Below are 19,105 nucleotides of genomic sequence, written 5' to 3' on the forward strand. Positions count from 1 at the left end.
AACCCAACTTTGGTTCAGTTTTTAATGGATAGTATTTTGATAACAAGATTTTAGAATTTTTTCCAGGTATGGTAGGTCTAAAAATGTGGGTGGCTGAAGTCTAATGGAATGGTAAAGAAGGAATCCGAGTTTAGGAAGTTGTTAAACTAGGAAATTGTTATTGGTGGGGAATTTAAGATACTACTGAAATAACCAATAAGGGTTAATTAGAGTGGAGAAGAAAATTCTAGGAATTGGTAGATGATTGTGATTAAAAAAAAATCTTGATAGAATGTTATAATTAGAGGAGAGGAATTTCAAAGTTATCTTGGCAGAACAAGAGTCTAGAATTGGCAAAGGAAAAGGGGAGAGTAGATTTTCTCCTTCTTTCTAATCTATAAATTAGGGATCATTAAGGAAAGAGTAATCAAACATAATAGAGAAGATGGTGAGAAATTTGGTGATGAACAGTGTACTGGAAAGAGCTCTGAATTTAGAGTTAGAAAAAATCTGGAAATCTAGAAAAAAATTCAATTCCATTTTTGTCAGTTAACATGGCATAATTTTTCTAGCTCTAATTTATTCATCCATAAAATGGAGATGATAAAACCTAAAGTATCAATTTTGCTGGAATATTTTGAGGACAAAGTAAGATAAGGCAAATTTGGACATGCTGAATATTAAGTGAAAGCCAACTTGTTATTGAGATATTTGTTTAAATCTGCCTCCTTTTTATGTGAATATCTGCTCTCAATTTCTATTTTTAACTGTCTCACTTATAGAACTTAGAAAATATCTTCCTATAATCTTAGTTTCCTTTGAAAAATATCTTATTTTTATTATTATAGTTTATTTTAATGCCATACATATTTTGAATATATCCTTTCCTTTACTTACTTCCCTCTCCACTAAGTTATTCTTTATAACAAGGATTAAAAAAGAGGAAAAAAATCAATCAATATAATTAACTGATTGAACATGTCTAATAGTACTTATAATATTTCATATCCATAGTTCCTCCCACTTCTGTGATGAAGGGAAAAAAGGTACATTTTTTTCAATTCTCCATTCCTGAGGTTAGCCATTATAGATGCAGTGATATTTTCTTCTTCTTTTAATCTTCTTATTTACATCCTCACCTTATTTTCAAGTTAGGTGAAGTAGACATAATGCTCATCACTAAATGTCATAGGACAGGTTGGAGGGGGCTTTAATCAGTTCACCCAGAAAAAAAAAAACAACTTATATGTGGGAATCAAGGCAGACCTCCAGGACTAGGCAAAGGCACATAGGGACATTAATATTAAAGTGAATTGGAAACAAATCAGGCCATGGGGGATAAAAAGAACCAGTGAATTGGATGCAATTATTCCAAGAAGAAATTCATGCTCATTTCTAAATCTGACTGTTTATAGATGTGAAAGTAGGGGAAGATAGTAGAGATCTATATGACAGGGAGAGGGTAGTTCAGTTGGATAGATGTTTAAAATCTGGAATATTCAACAGTATATAGGGAAATATTTCCCTAACTTTGATTATTGGAAAGACTCAGATGGAGGGAGGGGAGAATATGATCCTATTTAGTAGAAATATAGGGCAGAGAACCCAATTATTCAGGAACTTTGCTACAAGATAAAAAAAATATCATCAATTTGAGGACAAGATGGGAACTCACTTATTAGAAAAAAAGACTAAGATCAATACTGAGGTGGGTGGTGAAATGCTAACTTAGGGTTCCTTATATATCTCCTTACCCAAGTACTGCACCCATATCTTCAAGCAGTGCTATATGCAAGGTTGTTGGTGATGGGAATTGTTGGTTGTTATCATTGATTCTACTTATGAAAGTAAGAGTTCAGGGGCAGTGAACCAATTAGATCATGAAATATTATCTAATTTTAAAAAGAGGAGAGTCAGAAAAGTGGGGGGAAATCAACGAAAAAATAATATTGGTAACTTCTAATCATGTAAGCAATGAAATATTTATAACCAACTTATAACCAACAGGTGGGCAGCTCCCTCAGGAGGGCCAGCATATCCTTCTATCTTCAGGTACCCTTCGCATTACCCATGTAGCAGAGCACGATCAAGGCCAGTATGAATGTCAGGCTGTCAGTTCTTTGGGAGTGAAGAGAGTGATTGTCCATCTGACTGTACACCGCAAAGGTAATTCTCTATTATTCTAATTTCACCTATTATACTAAAATAAATGAATAAAAAAGCAATTATTAAACACTTATTGTATGCAAAGCCTTGTGCAAACCATTGAGGATTCTGATACAGAAACAAGGCTGTTCCTTCCTTGAAAGTCTTTTAATCAGGTCAGTTAGAGTTAAAAGATGAAAAGAAAGAGTTAAAAGAAAAAAGAAAAAAGTATGTTGGTTGATATAACATGGTTTCAATCAAACTAAGATGCAAATTTAAAAAAAGACCAGAATCCCGGGGGGAAAGGCAAAAGAGGGTCCCTGTGCAACCTGTATTCTGTTTTCCATCAGGAGGGTTCATTTCTCAGTTTTTTTTTTTAATTCCTAGGATAGAAGGAGATATAAATGAATAACCCGTTTCTCTTTGTAACTTCTTTTTTAATCTCTAAGTTTCATTACATTAGTCCATTTGTTACAAGTTATCAATCTCTTAATAATTACTTACTTCATAAAAAGCCTACTGAAATATGACATATAACAAATGGATATTTGATGAATCTTTACCTAGGATAATGCTTAGCAAGAAATCTTTTAAGACTAATAGAATGTGTCTTCCTTAAGTTAGAATTGAGTGCTGTCTTTCACATTCAGACTTATTAAGAATGAAGTACTTATGCTTTTAACATTCAGATAAATTTCTGATTAATTGTAGTAAAATCAATATTTTTGTTATGTACTTGTAGTGAATATTCTGCAACAAGGCAATAATATTTATCTTGATTTTATAGTTCCATTAGAGGTATGAAGGTAAAAAGAGCCTATTGTGCATTTTAAAAAAGATAATTTGTATATTATGATAGGGGCTAGACTTGGAATTTCCTTAATATGGTAGATCCCAGTAAGGAAACTTCCACTCACCAATGCAGAGTCACCTGTTTTATAACTGATAGTCCCAGAATGTTGTCTAGAATATGAAGAAGTTAAGTATTTTACCTATTGGCACACATTCTGTATATGTTAGAAGTGAGATTGAGCACAAGCCAACTCCCTATACATCACATCACACTGCTCTCTTTAAATTTAAACATTAAAAAGTTGGTCATTAATAAATAATGAAATCTGTGCTTTTAAGGCTTATGCAGAAATGGAGACATTTATAATACTAAATAAATTGCATTTACTGAATTTTAAACATTTCAAGAAAATGTTTTAATTCCTCCTAAATTTTCTTAAATTATTTTTGCTTTAGAAAGGTTGAATATGGTAATGTATATTCATATATATATATATTGCTGAGGCAATTGGGGTTAAATGACTTGCCCAGGAAGTCATTGCTTTTTAGTACACCATTTATTATTTCAGAACAACAAATGAGTATAATTTGGAAATTGAAGAATTGGCATCATCTAGATTCAAAATGAATATCATCACAGCAACTTAAAAGATGAAAAACTGCAATAATCTTACTGAAAAACTGAAAGCTGCACTCTATCTATAGATGGATCTCTATAATAGCACATAACAAATAAAAGCCAAAAAGCCTAACTCCATCTAAAGATAGATCTCTGTGGAAATAGATACTAGGTTCATCAGTCTTAAGTTCCTTGCAATGCAGTATTTTTGGTAAAGATTCATCAAGCATCTATACTTTATCTGTCATATTTTAGTAGCAAAACACCCACAAGCTATGCTGTTCTTATTCCTTTGTGTACTGAAAACCAATTGTATAACCTTTTTTTCTCCACTGAGCAAATGAAATTGAGAACATCCCATCACTTGAGTAATTTTGTCCTCATAGGTAGAACTCCTGTATATTTCAAACTAATAAATTCACCTTAGAATGATCAAACAGGAACACAACTGCCTTGTCATTATCTCTTTACATTCATTCATCTTCCTTTGCTTTCCTAATTTTCCATAGTTTCTCACTTCTACCCCTTTTAGTTATTCAAAGTTTTTTTCATCCCTTTTTATGAAGTATCAAAAAGAGGCATTAAACTCCACAGAGTAATTGATTAATACAGAGCATTTGGCTATTTATATACATAATCTTGTGAATGAATATGCATATACATGTGTGGTTATCAATATACATATATTATTTTCTAAATCAGTTTTACATTTATCTTTTTAACAATTTTACATCCTATAAGTTACAGTTTGCTCTTGACTACTTGCTTTCCTCATTTTCAAATATGAATACACAGGGGCAGCTAGGTGGTGCAGTGGATAGAGCACCAGCCCTGAGTTCAAAATCTAACCTCAGACACTTAACACTTCCTAGTTTCATCAATTTCCAAATTATACTCATTTGTTGTTCTGAAATAATAAATGGTGTACTAAAAAGCAATGACTTCCAGATGCTTTCACCCCTAGGTAGTAAATTTATTACATGGGTTTCAATATCAACCAGGTAGTGAGCAATATTTGATATAAGGGTATTTTATTAAAATTATTACAGTCATCATTCCCATTCTTATTGATCTGATATTTACTATTAAGGTTATATAATTGATCCATTTGTTAACCTCCACCATGGATTATAAGAAAGTGTATATTCTATTTTGTTATCGCATATCTTATATATTGAAAATTCTTGGTAGGCAGCTAATAAGCAAGGCCTACTCTAAAGAAAGAAAATGTCTATTTAGAAATCACTTTCAATGTTTATCAAATTAAGAGATATGAGTGAGGGCAGGGCCTTAAAGTCTATTTCCAAATGTAAAACTGGTTCAGTCATATTAGTTAAACTTACTACTTGTTAACCATCTATATTTAATTCAATAAGATTTATTAAATTCTTATCCTGTGCCAGGCACTGTGTTAAATGCTGTGAATACAAAAAAGACAAAAGACTGTCACTGTCCTCAATGGAGGTTACATTCTAATTGAAGAGATAGCATGCAAATAAATATATATGAAGTAAGCTATACAGTATACAGGACAAAAGTAAAATAATAAAGGTAGGGAAGACACTGCAATTAAGAGAAGTTTGGTAGTTTTTACTGGAGAAGTTAATTGGTACTTAGAGGAAACCAGGGGATTCAATACTTAGGGCAGAGGAGGAAGAGCATTACACATAGAGGAAACAGAGAAAATGCCTGCAACTGAAAGATGAGTGTTATGAATGATGAATGTTATGAATATGAAAGACGAGTAGGCTAATGTCACTGGAACAAGGAATATATTTTGGGGAGTAACATGTAAGAATAATGGAAAGGTAAGAGGGGAATGGGTTATGAAGGGTTTTGAAAGCCAGACAGAGCATTTTGTATTTGCTCCTGGAGACATTAGAGAAACATTGTAATTTATTGAGTAGCAGAGTGATGTGACTAGACATATGTTTTAGGATCATTTAAATGACTAAATATTTATGCATCAATTTTTAAGTGAATTTATAATATTATTGATGCTAGTGCTCCCTCCAGTGGTACTTATCTCAACTGATGCATGCTTTCTTATCTTGTCCATGTTTTTTCCCTAAATTCCATAAAGATTTACCTAAAATGCCAGATTTCTTTCTATGGTTCTTTCAATATTTCATGGGTACCAGAATATTATTTAAGCTGTCTGTTATGGTTAACCCTTATTATATAGTTATCATTATCATCATAGTCATAGATCATATTTATATAGTGCTTTAAACCTTGTAGAGTGCTTCATAGACATTATCTCTTTTGAACAGCCCATATCTTTTTTTTTCAACTATAACTTTTCCAGGTGACATATTTTATGACATTTTGTGTACATGAAAGTATCATTGATTCTGTGCTCTCTCATAAGATACCTATCATATTTTTTCTTCATTGCCCTTGGAATCACCCATAATTTTCACTGATTAGGTTCTTCAGATGATCTGGTTTGCTAAAGATACTGTGCTGATTGCATTATATAATTTCTTCAGTGAATTTCATGATTGCTCAAAATCTATATTTCATAGAGGAAGACCAAATGAAGAAAGAATCCTACAATTATCATAGATTATGCATAGAAGTAGATGGGCAATCTATCTTGGAGTGTTTTTGTAGATAGGCAGTAAAAAGTGCCTAGAGTTAGATAAGAGGAAGAAAGAAGAATGGATTCCATTTGCAAAATTATGTAGTCCTTTCATTGATTGCTTCTTTTTTGACTTTTTTTTATTATTTTTTTATTTAATAGCCTTTTATTTACAGGTTATATGCATGGGTAACTTTACAGCATTAACAATTGCCAAACCTCTTGTTCCAATTTTTCACCTCTTATTGCTTCTTCATAAACGAAAACTCATCTTTTAACACGTCTTCTCATATTTATGTTAGGAAATTCATCTTAGGAACCATAATAACCAACTAATTGCTATTGGTCAATAATTATTAAATGATAAATTATGTTGAAAGTTGAACTGGTTGAAATTATTATATCATAATTGATATTTATATCAGAAATACTTCAGCATTTCTCATAGCCATTCCCTTCTTTTCATTTATATAGTCAACTCTTTATTTGATGTCCTCATCTTCTTTTATCTTGGTTACAGTAAGAACCATTAGTCTGACTTAAGACATTTAAAGTGATATTTTTATCCTCTTTAAGTATGAAGTTCAGCAACATAATATAAAGCTCTTCACAAACTAGATCCATCAGAACATATTGGTCTTTTCCCTCTTACTTCCCTTGTACACTCTTTCTCTGTCTCTCTCTACTTCTCTCTCTCTGTCTCTGTCTCTCTGTCTCTCTCTGCTTCTCTCTCTCTCTGTCTGTCTCTGTCTGCCTATTTTCCCCCTCCCCCTCATATATATATATATATATATATATATATATATATATATATATCAGCCAAAATGGATTTATTTTCAATTTCCTATCCCCCAACTCTATGTATTTTTTAAGTCTTCCCCTGTATTTAAAATATATTCATGTCTCATCATTTAAATCTTTAAAATCATCTGTTAAATTCTTTTCCTTTCTTCAAGGCTTACTTTAGGTATTATCTCTTTTAAAAAGTCTTCCTTGGTCTTTCCAGTTCAAAAATGTTTTCCCTCTGTGAATTTAGTTAAAACACTTTTGAGCTCTCATCTGCTACTGTCAGATTTTATCTTGTAATATATAATGCCATATTCCTTCTAATAAGGTGAAAACTCCTTGAAGGTAGGGCTTGTTAATCTTTTTTTCTTTTATCCTTAGAGACTAGCACAGAGCTTTGAACACAGTATTTAATGAACATTGATATAATTGAATTGAATAACTTACAATTGTATAACATTTAATAACATAGACATATTTCATTTGAAAATACAGCTATAAACCAGAGATGATTTTTGCTATCTCATTGTCACTTTATTGATCATCTTTTCTAATAGCCTACACACTAGAGACTTCTCTCTCATTTTGTTTAATTTATGGGATTACCTGTGTATATGGTATTTAGTTATTTCTTGCTCTTATTACATGGCATATAGTTTCCAGAATTTTTTCTTTTCTTTTTTCTTTTGGAATCTGAATTATATTTATCTTTAAATTTATAGTTCCTTTCACTTTCTCACCTTAAAAAATTAGTAATTGGAAAAACTTCATCATTTTGCAAGATCTTGTCAACCTTAGTCTTTCACTTCATTACCACCTTCTATTCCTCTAATTGGAGAGTAGAATTATGAATTCTAAATCCTTCTTTTACTAGGAACCCATATCAAGAGTTTTCTCATTTCTCACCCAGTAACATTAAGATTTCTTTGACTTTTCTGGCCATGCCTGCTCTGCAACTTCACCCCCATTTTCAGCCTTTTTTTGATTAGATTGTGACACTTCTGGGTTGTCTTTGTTCTTTCGTATGTGTATCTCTACTGCTTAACAAAATGCCTGTCACACAATAGGCATGTTTTTATTGACCAACTGACTAAGTTTGCAAAGATTAAAAGATTGTAGTTCTGCAAGTACATTTATAGATTTCAATACCCTGAGATGTAATGAAGTCATTTATGTCTTAAAACTTAAACTAATGCCATAGATTTATTGATTTAGAGATAGAAAAGATTTTAGAGGTCATCAAATCTAGCCTCTTCTTTATACAGTTCAGGAAACTGAGACAAAGTAGATTAAGTGACTTCTCCAGGGTCATACACAACTAGTAACTGTGTAAATCAGGATTTGAATTGAAGTCTTCCTTATGTGCCCGGGGCTTAATTAAAATCTCACTTAGACATATTTATTCTACACTTTCTATTACTTCTATCTTTTTTCTCTAATTTATGAAGGTTATATCACTACTACTAATATTTGTTTCTTGATTTTCCCTCTAAACATAACCATAAAAGATTCATTTGGTATTCTTAGTGTGTTTCAGAAGTCTGCTACAATTTGAGAACTAGTCTTACTGATGTTATTTTATATCCTTTTTTGTTTTTAATATGGATAATGAGATACATTTTCAGATTTTTATATTATGTTACATATATATATTCTTTTTTATTAAACCTTTTTATTTTCAAAACATATGCATAGATAATTTTCAATGTTCACCTTTGCAAAACCTTGTATTCCAAATTATTCTCCCTCCCTTTCCTCCCACCCCCTCACTTAGGTAGCAAGTGATCCAATATATGTTAAACATGTGCAATATTTTATACATATTTCCACAATTATCATGATGCATAGGAAAAATCAGATCAAAAATGAAAAAAAAAGAGAAAGAAAACAAAATGCAAGCAAACAATGACAAAAAGAGTGAAAATACTATGTTTTGATCCATATTCAATCCCCTTACTCAGTCCTCTCTCTCAGTGCAGATATCATAAGATATCATATCTCTTTACCATAAGACCATTGGAACTGGCCTGAATCACCTTGCTATTGAATAGTGCCATATCCATCAGAAATGATCATTATATAATCTTGCTGTGTACAATGTTCTCCTGGTTCTACTCACTTCACTTACCATCAGTTCATATAAGTCTCTACAGGCCTCTCAGAAATCATCTTTCTGATCACTTCTTATAGAACAAAAATATTCCATAACATTCATATACCATAATTTATTCAGCCATTCTCCAATTGATGGGCATCCACTCAGTTTCCAGTTCCTTGCCACTACAAAAAGGGCTGCTACAAATATTTTTGCACATGTGGGTTTTTTTTTTTGGATACAGGCCCAGTAGAGACACTGTTGGATCAAAGGGTATGCACAGTTTGATAATAACTTTGGGCATAGTTTCATATCACTCTCAAAAAGGGTTGGATTAGTTCACAACTCCACCAACAATGTATTAGTGCCTCAGTTTTTCCACATCCCCTCCAATATTTATCATTATCTTTTCCTGTCATCTTAGCCAATCTGAGAGGTATGAGATGGTGCCTCAGAGTTGTCTTAATTTATATTTCTCCGATCAAGAGTGATTTAGAGGGTTTTTTCCCCATATTACTAGAAATGATTTTAATTTATTCATCTGAAAATTGTTTGTTCATATCCTTTGACCACTTATCATTTGGAGAATGACCTGTATGCTTATAAATTTGAGTCAATTTTTTATGTATTTTTGAAATGAGGCATTTATCAGAACCCTTGGAGAAACAATTTTTTTCCTAGTTTACTGCTTCCCTTCTAATCTTGTCTGCATTGGTTTTATTTGTATAAAATATATTTAACTTAATATAATCAAAATTATCCATTTTGTATTCCATAATGTACTTTAGTTCTTCTTTGGCCACAAAATCTTTCCTTCTCCACAGATTTGAGATTATCCTTTGTTCTTCTAATTTGCTTATATATAAATATTACTCTTTATGTCTAAATCATCAGCCTATTTTGATCTTATCTTGGTACAGGGTGTTAAGTATGGGTCAATGCCTAGTTTCTGTCATCCTAATTTCCAATTTGCCCAGCAATTTTTTGTCAAATAGTGAGTTCTTGTCTCAGAAAATAGGATCTTTGGATTTATCAAGAACTAGATTAATACAGTCAGTGAGTATTGTATTTTGTAATTTATTCCCTTGATTGACAGAGGTCCTAGGACATCCTGCATTTGGTCATTGGGTCCTGAATGACTCAGATTAAATGTAAATAGCAGTTATTTCTGCTTGGTCTGAAACCCTAAGAGTCTTCTCCTCCCAGATTCATTCATTCATTTATTTAGATTTTGTGTGTGTGTGTGGGGGGGGTGAGGGAACTAGGTAAAAGAGGAGATTATTTGCCTCAATTGCTCCTAGCCTTAATGACTAAATGAGTGTGGCCTCTGTCAGACTGAAACCTGTTGAAAACCTTAAATTAAAAAGGCCAAGGTCTCCCATTGCATCCAGGGCCATCACCAGTCATCTTGATCTGTATCTGGTGACTTGACCCAAATGGCTCTGAAAGGGAAAGTAAGGCAGGTAATCTTCATCCAGCCCTCCTTCACTTAATTGTAATTTACTTGTGTATCATGGCATTATCTCCCTGATGTCTTGACAGAGTTAATAGAGTACTGCTCATGGAGTCCTGAAGACCTGAGTTTAAATTCAATCTCAAATTTGTTACCTGTGTGAACCTGGGAAAATCACTTTACCACTATTTGCCTGGGTTTTTTTTTTTTTTTACAGGTGAGAAACCTGTAAAATGTAAGTAATAATAGCATCTAGCTCCCAGGGTTGTTGTAAGAAACAAATGTCATGCTAGATATAAAATACTTAGCACTGTTTCTAGCGCCTAGTAAGTACTACATAAATGTTAATTATTATTTCTTTGATACAAATCCAATAATCAAAATATATAGGACAATGCCATAATAATATCAAGAGTAGCCAAAGTATATGAATAATTAAGTTGCAAAAATATAATGCAAGCTTAATAATCACAAGGTGGGTTCTGGAGAATTAATAAAAGATAATGCAAATTTTAAATGCAAATATAGAACTAATGCAAAAAAGAATTAAAATTTTACCTTTTAGGGGTATCAGACTGCATATATCCTTTGATCCAGCAGGCTCTACTGGATCTGTATCTCAAAGAGATCATAAAAAAGGGAAAAGGACTCATATATATAAAAATGTTTGTGGCAGCTCTTTTTTTTTTTTTTTTTTTTTTTTTTTTTTTAGGATCAAGGAAGTAGAAAATGAGTGAATACCCATCAATTGGGGAATGGCTGGATAAGTTTTGGTATACGAATTTTATGGAATATTATTGTTCTATAAGAATCAGCAGGGTGATTTCAGAAAGTCCTGAGAGAGACTTACATGAACTGATGCTAAATGAAGTGGGTTTAACCAGAACATTATACACAGTAACAAGATTATGTGATGATCAGTTCTGATGGACGTGTCTCTTTTTAACAATGAGGTGATTTGGGCCAGTTCCAATAGATTTGTGATGGAGAGAGCCATCTGCATCCAGAGAGAAAATTGTAGAAACTGAATATGTTTTTTTTTTTTTTTACCGTTTTTGTTGTTTGCTTGAATTTTTGTTTTCTTTCTTATTTTTTTCCCTTTTTGATCTTATTTTCCTTGTGCAGCATGATAAATGCGGAAATATATGCAGAGGAATTATACATGTTTAACATATATTGGATTACTTGGTATCTAGGGAAGGGAATGGGGAAAGGGAGGGAGAAAATTTTGGAACACAAGTTTTTGCAAGAATGAATGCTGAAAACTATTTTTGCATGTATTTTGAAAATAAAAAGCTATTTTTCTAAAAAAAAATTACCTTTTATCCATTACATTGCCAAACATTATAAAATATGAGATTAATTGATGGCTAAATTATAGAGAAATAGGCACATATAGATTGTAGGGAGAACTATGAAATTTCTCAGTCATTATGAGAAACAATCGAAATTATGCATAAAAGTCACTTAACTGTTCATATACTTTGGGACCAATCAAGATCCCAAATATACAAAAAAATTTATAGCAGGATTCCTTATGACAACCCCAAACAAAACAAATTGTGTGCTTAGCAACTTTAGAATGCCTGAATAAATTGTGATTTATGAATGAAATGGAATATTATTATTGCATAAGAAATGATAATATGAGAATTTTGAGAAATACTAGAAAAATATGAATTGATAAAGGATGAAGAGATTAGGTACAAGAGAACTATGTCTGCAAAGACTACCATAATTCACTGAACTGAAAACAGAACTATATTGCTACCAAAGTCAGATTAATTGCTATGACATGATCCCAGAATTGGAGTGAGAGGGATGAAGATAATATGGAGAAGCAGCAGAGCAGCATGGTACAATGGAAAGGGCAAAGAGAATTTGGTATCAAATTCCACCTCTAGTTCTTACTATTTGTACACTTTTAGAAAAGACACTTAACCTTTCTGGGAAATTTTTTTTTATCAATAAAAAGAGGATTTAATTAAATGATTTCTGAGGTCCCTTCTAGCTCTGTCTGTACAGTCATGAATATATGAGTCTCCTCTGGAGAAAAATACAACATTCCAGGTATGTAATGTCACATTTACTGGGCAGCTAGGTGGCACTGGAGACAGAGAGCTGACCTGGAGTCAGTTGAGTTCAAATGCAGCCTCAGACATATAAAAAATAGGTGACTTTGGACAAGTCACTTAATCTGTTTGCCTCAGTTTTCTCATGTTCAAAATGGGGATGATATTAGTACCTGTCTCTCAGAACTATTGTGAGGCTCAAATGATATGATAATTGTAAAATACTTATGATAGTTCCTATTATTATTACTACTACTGTCTGATGTTTTTGCTTTATATATTGAGTTTCACTCAAGTTTATCTGATACAATAAAGGATTCAATAGGGCTATATAATGAGAAATTATTCTAATAAAAGTTAATAATTATAAAATAAATTATGAAAATGCATATGTAATTATTTTTATTCCTTGTCTGTGTTCAAGAGATAACTAGGTAGCTCAGTGCATAGAGCAATAAAGCTGAACTCAGGAAATATTGAATTTAATTTTGACCTTAGAAAGTTACTTCTTAATTAGCTTGGGGTAGCTAGATGATTCAGTGGATAGAGCATGGACCCTGGAGTCAGGAGGAAGATCTGAGTTCAAATGCAGCCTCAGACATTTAATACTTACTATCTGTGTGTCCTGGGCAAGTTACTTACCCCCATTTGTCTCACAAAATAACAACAACAAAATTCTATCTGACTCAAGTTTCCTCATCAGTTAAATGGGGATAATCATCATCATCATCATCATCATCATCATCATCTATCTCCCAGGACTGTGATGAAAATAAAAATGAGATAGTATTTGTAAAGTGCTTTATAAACCTTAAAATGCTATGTAAAAAAATAAACCTTAGCTATTATTATGAAATTTAGGTTAATGTCATTATCTTCTTCCAAGATTATCATCGATTTTATATAATTTACAGGTAATTTCTTATTAGATTGTACTGCAAGTGACAATTCCATTGATTTCTTCATATCTTTTGAGGGAGAAAAAAGAATCAGTAATGTAAGAAGAAAATTCTGCTATACACTTAAGGAAACAGTTTAACATTTGTTAGGGGAGTTGCAATCTCTCGCCTTTATTATGGACCAGTTTTCTGACAATATTGGAGATGCCTCATAAATATCTTCCATTTGACCTGACTCCCTCTCATATTCCCAATGATAATATCGCTTCTGCTTTTTTTTCTTTTATTCACACCCAAATGTTCTCTATTATTTTAAACTCACAGTTTAATTTGTCCAAATTGGCACCTTCTTGACATATAGTGCTTTTTTTCCTCTTCTGTTCCCTATACTTAGATTCATTTCTTATCATCTTTATCATATATCATTCCTTTTCACACATTCTTCAATTCTATCAAACTGGCATTTTTGTTATTCTCACACATGACGTTCCATTTTTCATCTCTGTATTTTCATGACTCCATTATGGAATATAATTCCTTCTCATCTCTCCAACCTAAAATCTCTTGTTTACTTCAAAGTTCTGCTCAGATGAAACCTTCTACATGAGCCTTCCTCCTACCCAAAGTGTTAATTCCCTTACAAAGTTAGATTTTATTTATTGTGTATTTATACACATATCTGTCTATTTAAGCCTATATTTATCTCTCTCTTCATCTGTGTATCTAGTTTCCTCATTACAGAACATGTTCCTCATACAGAACAAAAGCTTTTTGAGGTCAGGGATTGATTCATGTATATCTATTTATAACCATAATTTTGTTGTTGTTTAGTCATTTTCAGTCATGTCTACTTCTCTGTCATTCTTTTTGGAGTTTTCTTGGAAGAAGTACTAGACTGGTTTGCCATTTTCTTCTCCAGTTCATTTTTTAGGTGAAGAAACTGAGCTAAACAATCGACTTGCCCAGGATCATAAAGATAGTATATGTCTGAGATCAGATTTGAATTCAGGAAGATGAGTCTTCCAGTCTCCAGACCTAGTGCTCTATTCACTATACCCTTAACTGCCTTGCATAGCACATAGTAGACTTAAAAATAGCCTCAATAGACTGAGTAATTTGATTTTTAGAAAGTTGTATGTGCAATTATATTGCCTTACTCCAATTATGAATTCCATACTAATGAATAGCAATAATATTTAAGAAATCATGTTTATCTCCTTTCAAGAAGCAAACATGCAAGCCACACTCCTTTCAAAGATCTTTTTGGTTTGGTTTTACAAGCCAGGGTAAGAAATACCAAATTAAATTTGTTTACATGGAGAATTTGCTACGCCTTAGTATGAAGTCCATTTTCCTTTTGCAGAGGAAGCAGACCAGTTTTTCTTGCCAAGTAATTAATTTCTCAAACACTAAAGTCAATATTAACAATATAGTATCCAGTAAAGCATGGTTTGATTTGGCTAGCCACTATGGAGAGAGATGATTGATGTGAAGTTATTTTCATTTGTTTATTTGTATTTTTTGGCAGTACTTCCTGTGTTTACTCAGCTACCTCAGGATACAAGTGTAGAGGTTGGAAAGAATGTAAACATTTCATGTGGTGCTCAAGGAGAACCTCCACCCATAATTACTTGGAATAAGGTAAAGAAACTTTTGAAAGGTAATTTTTTTTAAAGGTAAGGATTGTACTAAATAAATGCTACAGAAATAGTGATTTTCAGATTGATTTATTACAGCTCTTCTTTTCATCTACAAAAGTGGCAGCTTCTTATCATATGGAAGCAAACGGTTTCCTCTATCATCATTTTCTAAAAACAGATATTTCAGTTGGTATCTGATTTTGTTTCACAACTTCTCACAAATGATGCCACTTCATTATTTAGCTGACAGGGAAAATCTGTTTGACCAACTATAGTTCAATTCTTCTAAGAAAGTTATTTATACTATATTAAATCCTGGATATGATGCAACAACAAAATGATCCAGGCCCAGTCTTTCACAAGCACCCTATTTATTTCCAATTTCTCAAAAAATGTATCACCATAAAACATAGAATAAAATCTCACAATGAGATCTTGTTGTTATTGTTCAATTGTCTTAGTTATGCCCTACTCTTTATTACCCCTTTTGGGGTTTTCCTGAAAAAGATACTGCCATTTTCTTCTTTAGCTCATTTTGCAGATGAAAAAATTGCGATGAATAGGGTTAAATGATTTGGCCAGGGTTATACAGCTGGGAAATGTCTGAGGCCAAATTTGAACACAGGAGAGATGGGTTCTTATGACATCAGGCTTGGGACTAAATCCACTGTGCCCATAATATGATTTGTGGGATAAAAAATTCAAGTTCCGTGATGAAAGTACTTCCAACATATACAAAATCTTAGTTGCTGTTACTGTTTGGATTTGTGATTTCAGCGATATTAAAAAACTACTTATTGGTATGGAATCTCACTGCAACAGTGCAAGTCAGCCTATCTCCTGTAACACAGTCTGAAAGTTACCTTGAGAGGTTAAATGATTTGATGCTTAAAGATACACACACACAAAGCAATACAACAATAATAACAAGCTTGCATTGGAACAGCAGAATTTGTAGTTATTTCCAGAATAGCATATTTCATCATGCACTAATTGTTCACAGTTACTTAACTGAATTATCCAGGACTTTTTGCTGAGTAGACATTTGTATCATCACAGGTGACTTTTTGAACCACACTGCTGTATGGCACATGTAATTTTTCTTAAAGGAGAATATTAAAAACATAGTCAGTAATATTTTAAGGATTAAGACAGTTAATCCCCACAAATTTGTTAAATATTCTCTTTACCTGTGAATTCTACTGGGCAACATGGACAAACATTAAGCAGTCCCTCCATTCTCAGGCAATAAACTGATCAGGTTTCATATGTTGTCTCAGGAAACAGGACATTCTGTTACCATCTTGGGAATTTTCTCAAGGCTAGGTTCATTTTTGCATATACTATTCACATTTGCAAATACTATTTCATATCTTTAGGAAATGGAAGGGCCAGAATTTTAAAATATTTCTCTTTAGTTAATTTTCTTGTTTAATTATTTTCTGTGTTCGACTAATAAATGAACCAAAGTGAACCTTTTTTTTTTGGTATAAGGTAACAGGTTAAATTAATAAGCTTACATTTTTAAATATTAACTTGAGATTTATCAGATATTTCACAATTAAAAAAAAGACAGTTTGTTACATGTTTTTTAAAATAATACTATTATCTGTGAAAAAAGTTTATGTATAATAACCCATTTGATCCTCACAAAAATCCTGTGAGGTAGATGTTATTATCTTCACTAAGGCACACAGAGGTTAAGTGACTATCTCAGAGTCACACACCTCATAAGTTTTTGAGGCTTGATTCTAACTTGCTTTTCTTATTTCAAATAGAGAGCCCTATTCACTGTCACCTAAGTTCATCCCTTTTATTTCAAACATTCATTTCAGAGGCAATCCATGGTTCTAAAATACTAACACAAAATTAAATTCATTTCAGTTCTTTATCTTTCTTTATAACTGATGACAACACTTATTGCTGCATGATTTTCCTGTTTCCTTTCCTGTTTCAGTTGTCATATTTTAGACTATTAGCTTTAAGCCAGTCCTTCTTGAGGTTATTATCCATTTTATAGAAATTTATAGCAATAATATTTTTAATTGGGCATTTAATCTGTATTGAAGGACTGTATCATAATCCTTCCATTATAATTGCTCCTTTTTCTCTAACTTCCTATAAACAGCATACAACTGATATTTGATTATGGTCTTAACCCACCTTCCCAACCCCCCCAGCAAGTCATTGGAGCAGAAATCCTCATAGCAGTCATCCTCCAATCTCTTTTGGGGATTCGGGGGTCTGATATCTCTAGATGTGTTTCAGAGGCATGGAACAGATTTCTTGATAGATAAGTTACACCTTTTCCCTGGACACACATGGCTCTCTAAAAAGCTACCCACATAGAAACAAAAATGAAAGCTAGTGCATGACAGCTGATAAGAGAACTCAAAGTTTTTCTGCACTCATTGCAAGTTTTTTGTGACCTGACCTTTTCCCCTCACTTCACAATGGTTTCTCCAGCAACATTGTGCCTGACTATTTGTCCACAAGACTGTTCTGGGATTTGATTTCTTTCCTCTAGGTTTAATATATTCCAGAACCTCTTTCTGTCATTCACTCCAACTGCCTTATTTTACAGACAAAAATAAAAATATAAAAAGCCCCAAACTCAAAACCAACCTAAAACTGAGATTCCAAAGGAAGTTTGAGAATTTTTCCTCTATGTGCCTGCTCTCTCTGATCAATTTAATGTGCCTTAAATTCCTGTTATTGCTCAATCTTTGCTCATCACAATTGTTATGCATAAAATAGATTCTTCTCATTCTTCCTTGACCTTTGAATTCATTGCCTTCCTTCTTAGACTGATTACATTGCTACCTTTTCCAAGAACTTTTCCTCTATAGGTTTTATTATAATTATTTGCACACATGCTTTATCATACTTATTTGATCCTCTCCCTGGGGTCAATATGTCTCATTCTTTTATTTCTAGCATCAAACAAAATGCCTTGAATATATTATGCACTTATTCATTTTGTTTGTTGAATTTTGTGTAGTGCTATAGAACATGGCTTTTATGACAAATATTGGATTTTGAAACATCTTGACTTTCATGAGATAAGGATAACATTTCTAGAATTGTTATATGGGAAAATGGGAACATTTACTACAAATGTAAAAAAAAAGTCACAACTGAAAATAAAGATAATTTAAAAAAAAATAAAGGTGTTTGATTCAAGATTGTTTTTTGATCTGTGAATTTCAAGCATTTTGCTTTCCTTTTTTCCTTTTTTTTTTTTTTTTAAATCAGGCAGGTGTCCAGATTACTGAGAGTGGCAAATTCCAAGTAAATAATGAAGGTACTCTTACTATCAAGGATGTTGGTCAAGCAGACCAAGGAAGATATGAATGTGTGGCAAGGAATCACTTTGGATTTGCTACTACTAGCATGCTTCTCACAACCATTGGTAAGTTATTATTGATTTTTATCACGGTAGAAAATATCATAATAAATAGTTCTCCAGAATGGTTGGATCATTTCAGAACTCCACCAACAATGCATTAAAATTCCCTTCAACATTCCCTCCAACATTTTTCATTATCTTTTCCTGTCACCTTAGCCAATCTGAGAGGTGTGAGGTGGTACCTCAGGGTTGTTTTAATTTGCATTACTGTAGTCAAAAATGTTTTATAGCAATTTTCCATATGACTATATTTTCCATATGACTTCATCATTTGAAAATTTTCTATTCATATCTTTTGACCATTTATCAATTGGGGAATGACTTATATTCTTATATATTTGACACAGTTCTTTATATTTAGAAACAAGACCCTTGTCAGAAACACTGCCTGTAAATTCTGCTCCCCCTCCCCAGCTTTGTACTTCACTTTTAATCTTGTTTCTGCTGGTTTTGTATATGGAAAACCTTTTTAACATAATGTAATCAAAGTTGTCCATTTTTCATTTCATAATGTTTTCTAGTTTTCCTTTGTCATAAATTTCTCCCTTCTCCAACAATCTGATAGGTAAATTATACCTTGCTTTTCTAATTTTCTTATGTTATCACCATTTACAGCCAAATCACATACACAT

The 19,105-nt window shown here is 32.4% G+C and overlaps 1 protein-coding gene across 2 annotated transcripts in view; it reads left to right on the top strand.

Moving 5' to 3' along the window:
- Positions 1–19,105, top strand: part of PXDNL (peroxidasin like) — a 538,497-nt gene that overhangs the window by 390,892 nt on the left and 128,500 nt on the right. For both annotated transcript variants that reach the window (XR_004230951.1, XM_031946417.1), the window contains exons 12-14: positions 1,987–2,145; positions 14,953–15,065; positions 18,320–18,476. Coding sequence is in view for 1 of the 2 variants with exons in the window: in XM_031946417.1 (XP_031802277.1) it covers positions 1,987–2,145; positions 14,953–15,065; positions 18,320–18,476 (429 nt within the window). In the remaining variant the exon portion in view is untranslated. The remainder of the gene's footprint in view (positions 1–1,986; positions 2,146–14,952; positions 15,066–18,319; positions 18,477–19,105) is intronic.

Source organism: Sarcophilus harrisii, chromosome 1, assembly GCF_902635505.1.
Source record: "Sarcophilus harrisii chromosome 1, mSarHar1.11, whole genome shotgun sequence".
Taxonomy (NCBI): domain Eukaryota; kingdom Metazoa; phylum Chordata; class Mammalia; order Dasyuromorphia; family Dasyuridae; genus Sarcophilus; species Sarcophilus harrisii.